This window comes from Limulus polyphemus, unplaced genomic scaffold, assembly GCF_000517525.1.
Source record: "Limulus polyphemus unplaced genomic scaffold, Limulus_polyphemus-2.1.2 Scaffold1862, whole genome shotgun sequence".
In the NCBI taxonomy this organism is placed as follows: Eukaryota; Metazoa; Arthropoda; class Merostomata; order Xiphosura; family Limulidae; genus Limulus; species Limulus polyphemus.
In genome coordinates, this window is record NW_013667472.1 from 42,420 (window position 1) to 59,804 (window position 17,385).

General features: G+C 30.1%; 1 protein-coding gene across 1 annotated transcript in view; it reads right to left on the minus strand.

The window, feature by feature from the left end:
- Window positions 1-1,961: 1,961 nt before the first annotated feature.
- Window positions 1,962-17,385, minus strand: part of LOC106465187 — a 19,130-nt gene continuing 3,706 nt past the window's right edge. The window contains exons 2-7 of the mRNA XM_013925392.2: window positions 16,455-16,657; window positions 15,637-15,785; window positions 13,483-14,006; window positions 7,987-8,507; window positions 7,527-7,689; window positions 1,962-3,576 (exon numbers count right to left, since the gene is read on the minus strand). Of these exons, the coding sequence (XP_013780846.1) occupies window positions 3,395-3,576; window positions 7,527-7,689; window positions 7,987-8,507; window positions 13,483-14,006; window positions 15,637-15,785; window positions 16,455-16,657 (1,742 nt within the window). The 3' untranslated portion in view covers window positions 1,962-3,394. The remainder of the gene's footprint in view (window positions 3,577-7,526; window positions 7,690-7,986; window positions 8,508-13,482; window positions 14,007-15,636; window positions 15,786-16,454; window positions 16,658-17,385) is intronic.

Below are 17,385 nucleotides of genomic sequence, written 5' to 3' on the forward strand. Positions count from 1 at the left end.
AGAACATAGATTGTTATGACACTTAATATATATATATATATATATATATATATACATATATCAACTTTAAAATTTATAATTAGCTTTGCAAAGCTTAGAGTGGTAAGTTTGAACTACCTTTACATATATTATGACTATTTAAAATAAAAAAGATCATAAATCCTTATGTGGTGGCATAAAAGCGAATATTCACACTACATGTTGTTTGTAGTTAAGCAAAAAGCTAAAAAATGGCCAATCTGTGCTGTATCCACCACAGGTATCGAATCTCAGTTATAACCCTTACCGCTGAGTTACTTGGTTGTATATATTTTATAAAATTATTATAAGGTTTAAATAGACATGCGTGAAAATATAGCAACAGAAAAGAAACCCAATGAATCAATCACTCTCGGAAAGTGTAATCTAGCCAGTCAAAGGTAGACAGAATAGAGGATGTAAAAAAAGGAGATGGAAAGATAGGATAGATCAAGACATGAGAGAGATGGGTGTAATGACAGAGGATGTGGAAAACAGACATTATTGGAAGATTACCCGAGCCGTTGACTTGAAAACATGAGAGGTCGAATGAAGAACATTCTACTGCTAATTCTTCTCAATGTTTTCTAAGCTTCGTGTTCTCCAACATCATTCAGATTTTACTTAATTTCTACTTTATATACATATCAATACACCTTGATTTGATACTTCACCGATGCTGGAATAAGTGTATTCCGAAATGTTCTACTCATGTAAATAAAATACTACAATTTCTAAAATACACATACAACGTGCTACAATTGAACACTGTGATTATATACTAAAAAACAATGGGAATTGACTTTGGTTTCCTCATTTATTGATTTCATGAAAATGTGTTTAAGTTTAAAAACTTAAAGAGTACTAGAAAAAGGTATAATTTAGTTTTTGTTTACATTGCTGTAAGAATATGCACTTAGGAGGGAAATACTGTTTTAACAGAACTACTGTATTCTTCACCATGGTCCTTGGGGAAAACCTACTAACCAAAACAAAAATAAAGCCAATATCACGATGCCATCAAATTAGCACCCTAGGGGAGTACCTATGTTGCCTGTCCTGGGCATGTTACTACCAATACTATTAACTAACACGAGTTCCTGTATCACTCAAATACAAAACTTCTAGTTTAAAATCTAAGCCTAACAGTTAGTTCAACAGTCTATTCTTATGAGGTCTCCATGCACTTACTGACCTTATATTTAATTTTAAATACAAAAATTATATAAAGTGTAACAAACAACAACAAGAAAATATGTTTCTGCACATTTTCCACCAACACCCCTTACCTTAACCCACCCATCACAAGATGTTACTACACTGCTTAAAGTATCATTATTAATTTTCTATGGTTAACCACTTACTTGTGACAAATAGATTCAACCCCCCTCACCCCCGCCATGACTCAACAATAACTTTCTAATTCGGAGTTCAATCTATGTGGTGGTCACAGCCTTACATTTAAATAAAACAATCAATTACATCTGTTTTAACATCAACAGTACACTACACATATGCCAAAACACAGTGCCTTTTTAACATACATTTCTATTAAACTATTTTGTGCACTGACATGCAGGCTCTAAGAACCAGTGATGAAAGCTTTTATTTTCTTCTTCAACATATCAGGCTAGGAATATTTTATCTTTCCCACATTTTTAACCCAAACACCAGTTTCTTCATTCTTTGTCTTTATATTGTTTTTGGCATTGTTAGCTTTAATACTATTTGTGCATACATACATACATACATATTGGGATACACAAAATAATTTATAGAAAAAATAACTTACACTTACCATCTTTAACCTATAGAGGTATAATAACTTGACTTGTTAGTGGCACAATGTTTTAATGATTAGTTTGTATACATAAAATAACCAAGTTTATTATTTGTGTTTTTTTCATGTTTAAGCATTATTAATCATAAGATACTAAAACATGTCCCGTGAAAAACCAATTTATAATTCAATGTATATTTTATCTTTTGTACATAAATTCCTACATGGTTAGTTTTGCAGTGATCTCTACTGTTGATGGACTATGCCAGAGAGCGACTGTTAGCTAAAGTAAATGTTCACATATTTGACCAAGCAAATGTTTTATTACACAGTCTGTTGTGTTGTAGCTATAAGGGATACAGTCTAACTTGATAAAAATTGGAAACATGAGCATTGTGTAAAATATTACAAAAATAACAACCATTGTCCAAAGAATAGGTCCCTGAAATGCACTACTTATAAAAAATACTTTAAAAAATTATACTCTATTTTTTTATCTTTATCAATGCCATAAACAAATATGTCATCAACCCGAATTTCTGAATGTCCAGAAATAAACTTGTGTACGAGCCAAGTCAATATACTCATGGGGTATAACAATTACATTCACATTTAGCCAAGTTTATGAGAGCTATATGACATTGAATTTACTCAGTAACATATTCTTGTTTAATAAACGCTTATCTTCCAACTTTTCACACATTTATTGATTCAGTAAACCACCTCTTACAATTTTTCATAACTAAAAAATGTATCAAAATATGTACAGATGTAGAATTCATAACAATTTCTTCAAGAATGTGCTTCATAAGAAACTGTTTGTGTGAATTTATCTAAAAACAATAATAAAATTTCTAAAGAAATATAGGTAAAATAAGTTACTAGCACACACTTGCATGTAGAGCTGGTAGACATAGTTTAAATGACTACTGTTTGTATCTAAATAAAGGAGATTTGGTATTTTCTTTATTACCAAAAAACATATTATTAAAAAATATTTTGTATCAAAATGATTAAAGTATATTTTGATAAACATTGCACAAAAATACCTCTAAAAGTTTTTGTTTATGATACACAGGATTACGAAACCTTGTACTCGTACTTTATTTCTCTGTAATGTTTGATGTGAAAAATATCTTACCAAAGTAAATAACTTTACCTTTATCTCATTATAACATAATACTGAATTTCGTTATCTTTTACTTGTATGAAGTCAATCATTTTTAGCCAGTAGAAAAAAAATCTATAAAAAGTATAACAATTCACTAAAAAAAGAAAGTTCAAAGCTGTGTGAATCAGAACTACAGAATAAAGCATCTGTTGTAGATTTGATATACAATCACATTACTAAAAAACACTTCCCAATGTAAATCAGATCAAAAACAATGTATATACTCAACATTTATAGCAAAAACTGCAGTAAAATAAATATTTAGCTGGAAGAACATCACAAGTTTTGTTAAAATATATTTTCTAGAAACATATTTACAAATTTTTGAGTAAACCATATATTTTTTACTACCAAACAACTTAACATTTAGAAAATTGAAAGAAGTTTCCTACTACCCAAATATTACATTTTAATCTATGAAATCATTAGTGATGAGGAAACAACAGATAATATTGGTCAGGATGTGCCTTCTCAAATTTCTTAAGCCAGGACTTTTTCCTTTTTTCTGAAATATTGCTGTTCAAAACTGAACTTAAAAGCTGGTGGAGGGCTTGTGCTGTAATTGTGGTATGCTGTTCTCCGATTACTTGTTGACAGAAAACTGGACCTAGAGAGATTAAAGAAAGAATGTTGATAGTCTAATCGAATCAGTGCTCAGTTTAAGAGAAGAATATCATGCACTAAATAATTAATTAGTGTCCAACAAATGATAAGCCCTGGAATCAGATACAAGAATATCAGTACCTCCATTTGACTTCAGTGAACTGAGAAATCATACTTATATTCTGATATCACACAAAATGGTTTTCTAGTTATAACATGTTGATTACTGACACCTGTGGTAGAAGCACAAATAAGTGAAAAGTGAAATTAAATTTGGCACACACAAAACTAAAGTATTATAATTTACTACATGGCTTCTAAAATTTCTTCAAATGTCATTTCAAATATAATATTTAGTTCTTCTGTTTTTGTATAATTGGTTGAAGTGGAATAAGTGATTTATATATAGTATAGTATAATAAAATATAATACAAAATTATGTGATCTCATATAAAGAAAATTTTCAAATATTTTTTCCGTACATATAAAAATACACATTTTAAGAGTGAGACAGTTTTAAACAGCAACCATTCACCTAGTAAAGTTCTTCATTGCTCCTAGCAACAGTTAAGTTTGAGAAACATCCATACTCTCAAACCAGACAAATCTTTAAACTGTCTAGTATATCAATCATCCTAGCAATGTTTATTCTAATATTTACGTAAAACACTTGTTTTTTTTACACTGTTATTTGTTTTTCAAAATGACTCTCTCAGGTTTAGATGTATTACAGTTCGATAATGAAAAGTCTTGTACTTTCTATTTGATAAACCATTTTTAATATTGTATTGAACTTCTCCAACTCCAAATTAGGAATTAACATGAACATTTTAAGCATGAATTATTCTTGAAAAACATACAAATAAATAAGGCTTTTAAAAGAAAGAGATTAAACTTAAGAGAAATTATGTTTTGGTATTGTTAACTCATGAATAACACTGCACATTTTCTTACTTTAAGGGAAACACAAATGTGCTAAAACATTCTTATGGAGTTAATTTTACTGTAAAGTAAAATATGAGCTAACTGTTGCTAACAAAACTTCCAATGAACAAAAAAGTTCAGTTTCTACGCTACAAGTATATTCTTTACTACATACAACATACAAGAGAATTATTCTTTATTTACAGCACTTATGCAATATTCTCATAAAACTTCACTCTGTTATTCGAAAATAACACAAAGTGAAGTGATAGATGTTCAAAGTTTTCTTTCTCTCCTCTTTTACAACTGGTATAAATCTAAGGTTATCAGTATAACAATAATAACATTAAAAACTTCTAGGTACTTTTTTTGATATATTTTCAATTTTTAACTAAAATAAGAAATGATTTAAACAAAAAAACGATAGAACAAACTGATATCAGGAAAATACATAGTCATTACAAAATGCTAACCAAGATGAATTATTTAAATGTAAGGCCTCATATTCAAATATAATACACAAAAATCAAAAATTTACCAACTAAAATACGACCACCAATCAGCAAAACATACATGAAAATACAGGCTTCTAACATGATAATCTAATTAAAGTATACTCCAAATGAAGTTGGATAAACACAAGTATCTTTCTTCTAAGTAATACTGAAGTAAGACTAAATTCATGATCTGAATAAACCTAGATGATGATAAATATACATCAAATTTTTAATTTGAAATAAACAATGCTAAGTTACTCCAGCTTCATTTTCAAATGAGTACTAAAGATGTAAATTATATTACACAAGTAACAACAAACTAAGCATAAAATGTAGCACAGATGCAGTTATTCTTTGACGTTTCTAATATTATAAAATATATCTAAGGCTTACAGTTACACAAATGATTCTATAATACATCTATTTAACTTTAGAATTATATGTGTAAAACTTCTAACTTAGAGCATTTTATAATTAACTTAAACATACATTTATTTGTTTAAGAAATCATTATCTTTCTGATAAAGATTAATGCTATCATCATTTGCTCATCTGTAGTTTGTCAAACTAGCTTTCTGGAGCTACTGTGGCACAAAGTTAAGAGCAGCTTATACTGTAAATTATCAAGCAAACACAAAATTGTTCTCCACATCATAAGCCAGTAATGGATATGTAGTGGAAGACTGTATCATGGGTTAGTTCCCCCTAATTCACTCCATAGAGTTGCACAAGTAAACCACTCAACTTTCCCTTTCTCCAGTGCATATGGTATATGAATTCAGTAAGTGATAATTAGCCACATTTTCTTACAGGAACAATAACTTGTAACATTGTGAGATAGATGGTTGTCATTTTTCCTAGTGAATCAGTTAGTGGCTAAGGGCTAACACACCCTTTGAACTCAGATCACAGTGGATGGAGATAGCACGCACAAAGTGGAGTTGTGTACTAGCCTGGATTTTTGTGGTGTTGGTGTTTTTTAAAATATAAAACCAGGTTTGCCCCAATAAGTAGACCTTTTAGAATTTTATTAACATAGTTTAAGCATTTAAATTTTTTTATTTTAACTTAACTTGCTGGAATTGCTTTTCTTTTTTTACATTTAACATTAGTTTTAAAGTAGCTTACAAGAGGAAGCACAGTGCTCTGCTAAGAGAAACTACTAAAAGTTTCTTCACTCTATGACAAATAAACATTTGTCCTTTTGTTTTTTCTCTGTATGTAATAAAAACTGGCCATATGTGTATTCTGTGCACAGAAAGACAGTAAACATATGCCCAAGTCAACAATATTTATTAAATATAAAGACAAAAACAAAAGGATGTATTTATTTAAGTCGGAGTTCAGAGAGAAGTAAGAAATACTTTGTAACTCAATATTCTTAAACCTCCAGTTAGCAGACCCTAATTAATTATGCTGAGAGATATCTGTGACCCAGAAGTTACCACAAACTAAGAAACCGAGGAACAGAAAATACTGAAATACACAAAATCACCACTCTGAGAACAAGTGTGAACTGTAAACAAGAAAAAATATTCTAATTTGTTTTTGCAAGAATGTGTAGCATCCTGAGATCTCATTGGCAATTCTAGGGTTAAAAACATGCATCTTATTATAAGTTAATTTTGACTGTCATAAATTACCAATCTAAATTAAATAAGAATTAAAATTATTTCAACTGGCAGGCAATTTCTGGTTGCCATTTATAGAATTTGAAGCTTGAATTTGTAAACTGTTCTATCAATTTCATAAAAAACGTGAATTTTTCATAAGTTCCATTTTAGTTTGCAATGTGAATTTCAAATAAAAAAAATAATAAGTTTTTCTAAAATGTAATTTTGGAAAAAACTTTTTTGTAATACTATATTTTTGCATAAAATAAATTGAAAAACGTATTTACATCAAACCTTTCACTACTATTTTGTGAAAAATTGGTAGACACATGTCCCATGGGTAGAGAGAAAAATAAAATAACCACTTACAATTTTTAGAAAAAGATACATGGAAAACAATGGTTAACCCTCTCTATATTATCTAAATTGTGCAATTTGGAGCAAGCATGTGTCAGATGATACTGAAAAGTGAAGATTGAGAAATATTTCCTTTAGAAATTAAACTTATGTAATATTAAAAATTGATTTATTAGCTATTATTTTGATGTGAAGTTTATTGACATATATTGAAAATAAAGTAGTTTAATTAAACTTTGAATGTAATTCTGTGAAGGGTTAAGATCCTTAACATTTCTACCATATAATAAGAAAAAAATTTTGTTTTAAAAGATATGCATTCATAGTGTTGTCCTTAGAAAATCATTGTATAATAATCTAATTAAAATATTATTAATCAACGCTTTAGAAAAATATACAGCAAATTCAGTTTTTAAACTGATTTTTTTAAATTTTAATATTTAGAAAGTTTAACCTGTTTTTGCAAGATGGTACCATATGATACGAGACATTGGATGACATTATCACCTTCAGTTCTAAATTAAAAAAAATATTTTGAGTATAATATTATCAACTATACTTACCTTCCATTGTGGAATGAGCAGTTAACCATTCAGGTAGAGAAAGCAAAGACGATGTTCTTGAGATTAAGAAGTCTAGGAAGTTACAACAGTGGTCAAGAGAGATCAAAGGGTGAGATAAGACAATATCTGAAAAGTCTTGAAGAATAGCTTCATGATTTGATAGCTGTCAACAAAAGAACAACAAGGCATGAGCTAAACAGAATTAGTTTCAAATGTCAAAGACAGTCAAACATCATTAGTACGATGAAATATAAAAAATTATAATTATTTCTTGCAGATATCTTTTAAATTTGCTCAAAAAACGTAGATTAAAGCTTTGAATATTTTATCAGAGAAACCACAGGTTTCATGTGTTATTATGAAAATCATTTCAATTTTATCAGGGAATCACATATCTTTCAAACTTACTATTTTCTTTAAGAAACAAACACACTACTTCCAAATAAATATACAAACTCACCTGTTTGTCAACAACAACAAATGCATCATTTGAAACCAAGTCTAAAAACTGAAGGAGTCTATGTAACTGCTGACGTCGTTGCCATGGCAAAAAGACTAGTAACAACTGTAACACTTCTTGTGCCTGAGCAGGTTTATTTTCTCTAAGAAGCTTTATAACAGCCAGGTATATCTGTAAGTAGGACTGAGGAAAGATTGATGATGGAAATCTTTGACAGTACTCCACAACAGCTTGATAACAATGCTGCTTGCAGGCTTGTGCTGACCACAGTTTATCAATACCTTCTGGAGGTCCATTCATACAAGCAGTTGCCAATTCAACCCACGGAATTCTCCACAAGTCTTGTCGGACAACAGATTTAGCAAAGGAAGGGTGAGTGCTTTCATTCTGTATGATAAAGGTTTCTTTAGATGGGCTGACTTTCGGGAGATCATATGGAGTCATCAGAATTGGTTCCAAGACAGGAATATCAACCAAAGTTAACAAATGGCTAAGAGCCCTTTCTCTTACATGTTCTGGAACTGTAAAACAAATATCATTGAGTGTTCAAAAGTCATCAATATACTTGAACTGTAAAACAAATATCATTGAGTGTTCAAAAGTCATCAATATACTTGCAAACTTCATACTTATTCACTTTAATTGTTGAGTCTGCATACCATAAAATTTACAAAAAGTGACTATTTAACTCTCTCAATGTGACCGACCATGTGACTTCTTTGTACTCATTTAAAGTCTTTATAGTTTTGATACTACTAACTTTTAAAATAGTATGTATATCTTCACAAAACTTGGCATTCTTTCAGTAAATATTACAAGTCTTTCACATACAAAAAATCATATTTTTAGTGAAGTATTTTTGATAAACTAAAAAAAGATTTGTCTGTGAATATATCGAGTGGTGAACAAAATAGAGAAGAGGGGATGCCTAGAGAAATTGTTACATTTCTCATACTAGATTGTTAGCTACGATTGTATGCTATACTAATTGGTATAACATGAACAAAAAGTAACTTGATTAAAATTTCAATGTAAGTCATTAAAACCTTGTGACATGCACAGTAAAGGATAGCTGGGGCAAGAGGGGTAAGTTAATCAACATATTATGATTTAGATGATTTAAGTATAGTGCGAGAGTCAAATTTAGTTATTTTTAGAAGCGATAATTTATTGCAGGTTTGTTACATAACTGTGGACGGATTATATGTTGTGTAGTTCAATTGTTGTGATATGACATCATATTACTCGAACCTTCTGAATTTTTTTTTGTTGCTTTAATTATTGAGTATTGTTGTATCCTAATGTCTAGTAGCGTGTGGAATATTTGAGACATCAATAAAGTCAATAAGATATTGTTAGATTGATATATAGATTTAGACTGCATGATTGTGAGTCTAACCATAAAGAGCATATAGTGGTGATTTTTTAAAGTAAATTATCACAGATTGTATAATAACAACAGAGATAAAGATTAATAATGTGTCTTGCTGTAATCACAAATGCTTAATGAATTGAAAATTAAAGTTCTGTTCGTGATTATGCATACATGTCCATTGAAAAAAAGAACATACATCATGTCTAATGTATGATAGAAACCTAATAAAGAACAGATAACCAAATAAGGACATGAAAGATGCTAAGTAAAATATACAAGTTGACTGAAAATGTTGTAATATGAGAAGTACAAAACAATGGTTCTCTTATCAGCATTAAAAAGACAATGGTGGTAGAGAAAAGCAATGAATCTTTATGATATCAGACACCAAACTAACAGAAATGTCATTCTAAAAATGAGTGATGGAACTTTGATTGGAAGCAACAAATGGAGAAGTATATGTGAAAAGACCAGTGTTAAATGACTTATTGTACCAACCAATTAACAGATAGTTACGGTTTTGGTTTAGTAGAAGCCATGAATGTACCAATGAAATGAAGGAACTATTTGCAAACTAGGTATAAAGTATTGGTTGAGAAATCTGATGAACACAAGAAATGTGTGTAAAACATCATGTTTTTGGTCTAGATTAAGAGCTCCTCATTTGATCCAGAGTTGCAGCAAAATATGGTTGTACTGGTTGAGAAATCTGATGAACACAAGAAATGTGTATAAAACATCATGTTTTTGGTCTAGATTAAGAGCTCCTCATTTGATCCAGAGTTGCAGCAAAATATGGTTGTAATCCATCGTATAAAAAAACCTTTGCCTCACAAACACTTTTTAAGTTAATATTGCTACCCCCCCTCTATTCTAACAACGTACTTAGAAAATATTGTATGATGTCTGAGAATAAGCTTATGTTAAAGGAGACTTCAATTGTAGACTTAGAAAAACTAATAGTAGAAGTAACACAGTTACTGAAAGATATAGAAGTTTTAACTAAGTTAGCGAAACATAACTATGTTTGAATGTATTTCATGTATTAACCTAGTCAATAACTTGTTTGGTATAGTGTCTATGTTGATGAATCTTGCAGAAGGTTTGATTAATGAAAAGTTAATCATTCAAAACAAAGAATTTAATGATTTTGATGCAGAACTATTTTGTGATAATTTTAGTAACACTGATGTTGATGAATACCTGAACATTTTTCATTAAACTTTTGCTTTATTTTGAATGTAAATTTCGTCAAATTGGCAGCTTATGTGCTTAACCCATGATTGCATAGCCTGGATTATAAATAAATTCATTTGTAACTTGTGTGAAGTCAAACCCAATGACTAAGCCCACCAGCCACCCATTACAATACACTCAGACCATTAAGATGTGTTCAGATTGGGAATTTAGAATTTCCAATACATGTACATCCTTTGTACTTAATGGCACTTAAAAACAAAGAAATATGGATCAACTTAAGGCACCAAGACCATCCAAAAATAGACCTACAATAAGTCATATCCCAACTAAGATAAGCAAAGTGCGACATAATGTAACAGATGAGGATCCACAAGCACAATGTTCAGTGGCAAAAGTATGGAATGAGGCAATAGGGTATAGGATCACAAGATAAGGCTTCCAGTCATAACTCCCATTCAACCATCACATGCCTCAAACATCTAGAGAATGCAATGGATATTCCATACAAACAATACCAGCCAAGTCATCAGAAGTAGTACTTATAGTTTCTTTATGATTAGAATGTTGAAGGGCATTGAGAAACCACTGCCAAGGAAACATACTCAATTACTGTAAAATAAAAGGATATTCAGAACATTCTCCACTATTCTAATGTTTCCTTTATGGCTCTCTTGAAAAGTAGTGAAATGAGAAAATCAGGACTGTCTGCAGGATTTTTTGGAGGGGGTGCAAAACTTGAAATTTTGCCAGAGTGTATCCTAGTCACCAAGCACAGTGAGGCTACCACCCTAGGGGGGGCATCCTCCTCCAGAAAATATAAAAATCTAAAGATCAAAACTATGTAAAAAAATGTCCAAAAATGACCTCACCTCATGTTACATAATTGTTAGTATTTCATTAACAAGAATATCTATACAAAGTTTCAATGACATCCATGCAAAAATGGGCAAGTGCTAAAAATGTAAATTTGCATATAGTTTATTTTCTGTGACCTTGACAATTTCCTTTCATGAAAGTAGATTGTCCAACTCAATCCTGCATAGATGTAAATTAGCAAATTGAGTTACAATTACATCTGTGTTCACAGATGGACTTTTTAAATGGCTTTTCTTTTTAATGTTTCCAAAAAAGGCTCATTATTTAAAAACAATCTTCTTGTTTCCATGTTAGAAACTACACTTTGTAATATTAATGTTTTTTGCGTAATAACCATTAAGAAAACAACGTGTACTCAGTCTATATTGGGCCAGCCAGTTGGCGATGTAGCCCAAATTAGACTGAGAAAAGTCAGTCATCAGGTTAGATCCAGCCAGGCTGCCTAGATTAGATTCTAGTAGATATATTCTAGCCCTACATCTAGATCTAGTAGGTCTAGATCTAGAAATCTAGCCTAGTATTAGAGATCTAGAAACTATATTCTCAGGCTCTAGCTCTGAAGGGTTCCTTACTGGAGCTAAGCTTATATCTAGAAATATAAGCCTTAGATATCTAATCTACCTGCGACAAAGTTTGTTGAAACAATCTTTTATAGTCTGACACCTAGGAGGTGGCCGTTTGTAAGGTGGCTTAGTAGACATGATGATGTTATGTAATAATAGATCTATTGATTTCATCTGTCGACAGTGCATTTTGTTTTGCCATGTGGCTATGTACACTAACCTAATGCATCCAAACAAACACTTTCAGCAGAAGATGTTAATAGGTGTATTTTTGCCTTGAAATCACTATCACTGTGACAGTCAACCAATCATGTGCGTCTTTACAAATGAATTTTGTAAAGTATGGTAATCTAACTTGTCATACGTATTACGAAGTTTACTTCTTGAGTCAGAGACTACTGTATTAAACGGGTGTTAAAAATGTATGTACATGTATTCATTTATGTTATTAAGGAGAGGGTGCAACCTCGGTGGGGAGGGTGTTCACACCCCTGCATGGATGAGCCTGAAAATCTCTAATTTTAATGTAGATGTATCATTAAATAAGAAGACTATGGTTATTTAATCCAATGTTTTTTTTATTGTGACACTGTACAGTACAGATTGTGGGGATTCACATAGACTGTGTTAAAACACCATAAATAAACTTCTTTTCATTTTATTTTGCAAGTTTTGGTAAATTTGAATAATATTTGATTTTTTGTGAAGCAAATATCCAAGCAGGCTTTTAAGTACTTGCAATATTTCTATATTTTATCAAGAGTAATAAGCACTACATGTTTGTAAAGTAAGTAATTCTTTCAAATGATACATTTTCTCTCTCACTGTCTTTAAGGTTACTGCTGTAGCCATATACTGTACTATATAAAATCTTTAAAGTGCTTTACATATCAAATAATATTGTGAGAAGTTCTTTGACTGAAGAAGGATCCATATATCACTGAAACAAGTGTTTTATGTATAGGAAGCCAATAATCTGTTTATGTAAAGACATCAATGCAAAAAGGTCTGCAAGAAAATACAGCAACATAAGAAATACACTGAAAAATAAACTTTTTGCAAAGATAGAAGAATATTGCTGTAACAATAGCTTTTTTTAAAAAATGTATCACAATAACAAATGTATCAAAATATCAATGCAAGAAAGTGCTTTATATAAAGATAGTACCATATTATTGTAACAAGTATTTAATGTATCTTATGTAACTCTAATAAGTATGTCATCCAAATATAAACCTCAATATTATTGTAACAAATTTTCCTAAATACAGTTGAATACTTTGTAAGAACTTCATATAACCAGCTATCAATGACAAGTACTTCATGTAAATAAATTTTACATTTTTTAGTCAATGTAACAATTGCTTATTTAATGCAGTATCATATTATCAGAATAAATTTCTTCTATCCAGAAAAACCCTTTTTTTAATCTGGCAACTTAATGAATATTCTAAACAAGTTTTGAGTGCTTAAATAGCTTACCTTTTTGATTCTCATCAAAATCACCTAACTTCTGACCAGTAAGTTGAACCATTGACTGAACAACAGAAGAATGTTCTCTGGAAGGTATGCGAGGTCGTAACCGTGCTAGAGAAACACGTAAACTACTTCGGGTTAAAAAACTGTTCTTCCTTTTTAAGCATGGCTGAAGTTGTGAAAGGTTTCTCGGTTTATTATTACTATTGTCCTGAAATCCTGACTGTAGGGCAAGAGTAAAGCTATGCCTTCGTCGTAAGGTTCGAGAACAAGATGAACTTTGTGAAGTTTTGCAAGTGAAATTTCTATCCAGAGGGGACAGTGGAGATCGACTGGTTGATTCTAATGTCGTACATTTTGAACAGTCTATCACTGATTCAAGATCAAGCGACGCAGCCCGTTTTTTGAATGATGCTCTATGATGCTTAGGTGATGTTATCTTAGATGCAGGGGACGCTGAATGGTAGCTTGGATTATAAACACCAGACATTTCCCCTGTTCTTTCTGTAACTCTTGTTGGGAGATAAAGCCTAAATAAGAAATTAAATTTTAATCAAAAATCTATTTATAATTTTTGTGATATATATAATATAGAAATAAATAATCCTATGAACATGGGTGAAGGACAAAGTGTAAATGTCATGATATTTTACAAATTTGCATTCAAAATTCTATTAAACAATTTTATTACCAACATGCCAATAAGCTTTTTATCAAAACATAAATAATGTAAAAAACTTGAATTTTAAACTAAGTTTTAAATTCTTCATTTTAAAAGGAAATATATAAATTCTCAATCTGCAACTTTCAGAGTCACATGACTTGGTGGCACTGTGATTTCTCATTTATAGATTTTTCTCTTCTTTTACAAGCTCTTCAGATTGTTCAACCAATTAGAAGCAGGTGCTATAAATAATGACACATCAGAATATAAATTTTCAATTTTTATTTCTTGCTTTACTGAGATATCACTATATTTGTCCAACCCACATTGACACACCTGTCTTTTAAGAAATGCACACAAATCTCTCTGACATTCATATTGGACACGCTTATAACCAATAGAAAGAGCATATTGTACACTACATAATGAGATGATTGTTTTGTTTGTGAGATAAAAATCAATAATTTGCCAAAAGAGCTTGATGTGTTTGGATTGTAGACATTGCTTTAAGAAGTGATGAAAGTTTTTAAAATTATTTACAGGTTAGTTAGAAAGCCCGATAAATTACAGCAGTTTCCATACAAGCTAGTAAAGGATATGTTTTTCGTTTACTAAAATTTATGTTTGAAAGCTGCATGAATTATTTTCTGGACAACCAACATAATTAGAGAAAAGAAGGCTTACAAAAGTAGGCAATCAAGTGCTAACTGGCCTAGAGCTAAGGTAGGTTATAAATTTCTTGTGTTTTTTTTTTTACTTATTTTCTAATAAAAGTATATCAAAATGTAAAATTAAACTTATTAGGTTAGATAACAAAATTTAAATAAAAGAAAAATGAATAAAACATTCTTTTCTTGTAGGAAAGTACACAAATATGCATGATGTAATTTGATTTGTTTGTTTACTGTCCTTTCCTACCCAATATTTTACTGTTTGTAACAGTAATAAAACATGGTTCAGAGAGCAATAAAACAATAAAATCAATTGAAAGCAAATGTGAAAAGTCAAGAGGCCTAAAACTTAAGTAAAAAGTCATTCTAGAAAAAAAAGGAAGTTTTTTTTATTTTATATTTTTTACCTTTTGCTACAGATGATTTTACTTAAATTAATGTTAGGGTCAAAAAAATTAAGAGATAGAGTAAGTGTATGATTATTCATTTAGGAAGTTATAGAGGTTATGTAAATGAAATGTGAAAACTGCAATATGAAAAGAAATTTTTTATTCTTAGCATGAAAATCACCTTCCACTCATACTGACTCAGTGAAGGATTTGTATATTCAAAGAAAAATCTTTAGTAAAAATACTTGATTAGAAATTCTGATTTTTCAAGTACAACAGACTTGTTATGTTTACTAAAAGCTTGCCAAATTTCATGGTTACAAGGTTGTTTAAAATGAACAAGCCCAATCATACAGAGGTAAATAGCAGTGAGTAAAAGTTTAATATTTCTTTATAACATTTGATTATGCATTAAATAAATTTAACTACACATTACCTGCCCTTTTCATCTTCTCCAGAATGAAGTGGACTAAAGTGCCATAATTCCATTGCTAGAAATCTGTAGAATCTATTGCTGCAGTCTTCAAAATGTTCTTTACCAAGTAATGGCTCAAATATCCGGTGGTCCATCAATGCCTGACAAACCTGAACAATCCCAACTTTTACAGAATTAATATTCTTTACTTTTATGAATACAAAAATAAGAGTATTTTTTAAAATTTTATAATTGCTTATCCAAGATTTTTTTAAATACTTTTGAACCTTGAAAACTTATTAAATGGACAATTATCACAACTGACATTTTTATTTCAAGTTACTTTACATATATATGCTACCACAACAAGATATTCCACATAGTTGTGAAGGTGTAATTTAACAATTAAAACAAGCCACAGGAATATCACTGCAGTAAATAAAAATAGGCTTAATGTATATTAAATGCAAGTCCACTGATGATTAACAATACAGATCCAATGTTATAACTAATGGTATAGCATTTGATGCACAACTTTTTAAACTGGAGTAGTTACGTGTTTAATACTTCTGGATACTATTAATTTCCATTGGATTTGCTCGTCTACTAAAATTTACAGTGTGCTGTACATGTGACAGAAAAATGATTCTAAAAAGATAATTTTTCAATGGATGAAGAAAAAATTAGTGAGAAATGATGTATGTTAACAAGTGCTTCTGAAATATTTTCCATAATTTTTGTGAAATAATTTTAGCTCTAGAAGAAGCTTGAATATATCTCTGTACAATAATGTACCTACTTTTTCCTTTCAATGAACAATATACATTTATATACAGTACCTTAACAGCATTTTGCCTATTAAGATCTTGATTCAGGAACACAGATTCATTGTGTTGTAGAAATTTAAAAACAATATCTACTGCATTACTACCAGTAAATACATTATCATAATGTTTAAGCAGGTAACGCTTTTTTCCAACATCTGCATGCTGTCTTAGATGATTAATAATCTGGTACCAAAGTCGAGTGGCTCTAAATGGTCCTGGAAAGAGAAAAAAGAAAATGTTGTAAGTTATTACATCTATGTTCCATAAACTTTTTACATATTAAAAAATATATTTGATTGATAGTAAAACATCTAGGATCAAAAAGGTTAGTTAATTACACTTAAAAAATATAATGCAACCTAAGCATCTTTAACAGGTGGACCTGTTCAAAGTATTATAGTTTTATTATGTGAAAAATATAGGTTTCAAAATGTTTTTTAAACTCTGAAACTACCAAAATATAATGAAAAGAAACTCAATGGATTGAGGCTCAAGCAAAGATAACAATTTTGAGGTATGGGAGGATGAGGCAGCTGGGATTTACTATGAAGTTCAAATAAAAAGATAGTGACATTAACAAGAACTAGCAGAAACAATGACTTACGGGCAGCTGTTTGTGCTAGTAATTACTACTTGTTGTATTCATATTTCATTGAAAAAAATTCAGAAAAATTAAATATTTTCTAAAAATGGATTTTTCTGTAAAGTAATACACAGGAAAATTGTTCAGATTGTGCACCGATATAAACTGTAATGTTTTTATATATGAAAAGTGGTACCTTTTATTGAAAAAATAAGTTTTTCTTTTAAGAACTCCAATCTATGGTACTATATTTACAAAGTACATCAATAAAAATATAATTAAACCCACATGTACAGTCCTAGTGAAAGTCACATTCTTGTTATGAGGAGAGTACTTTTATTTAAAATTGTTTTCTGTGAT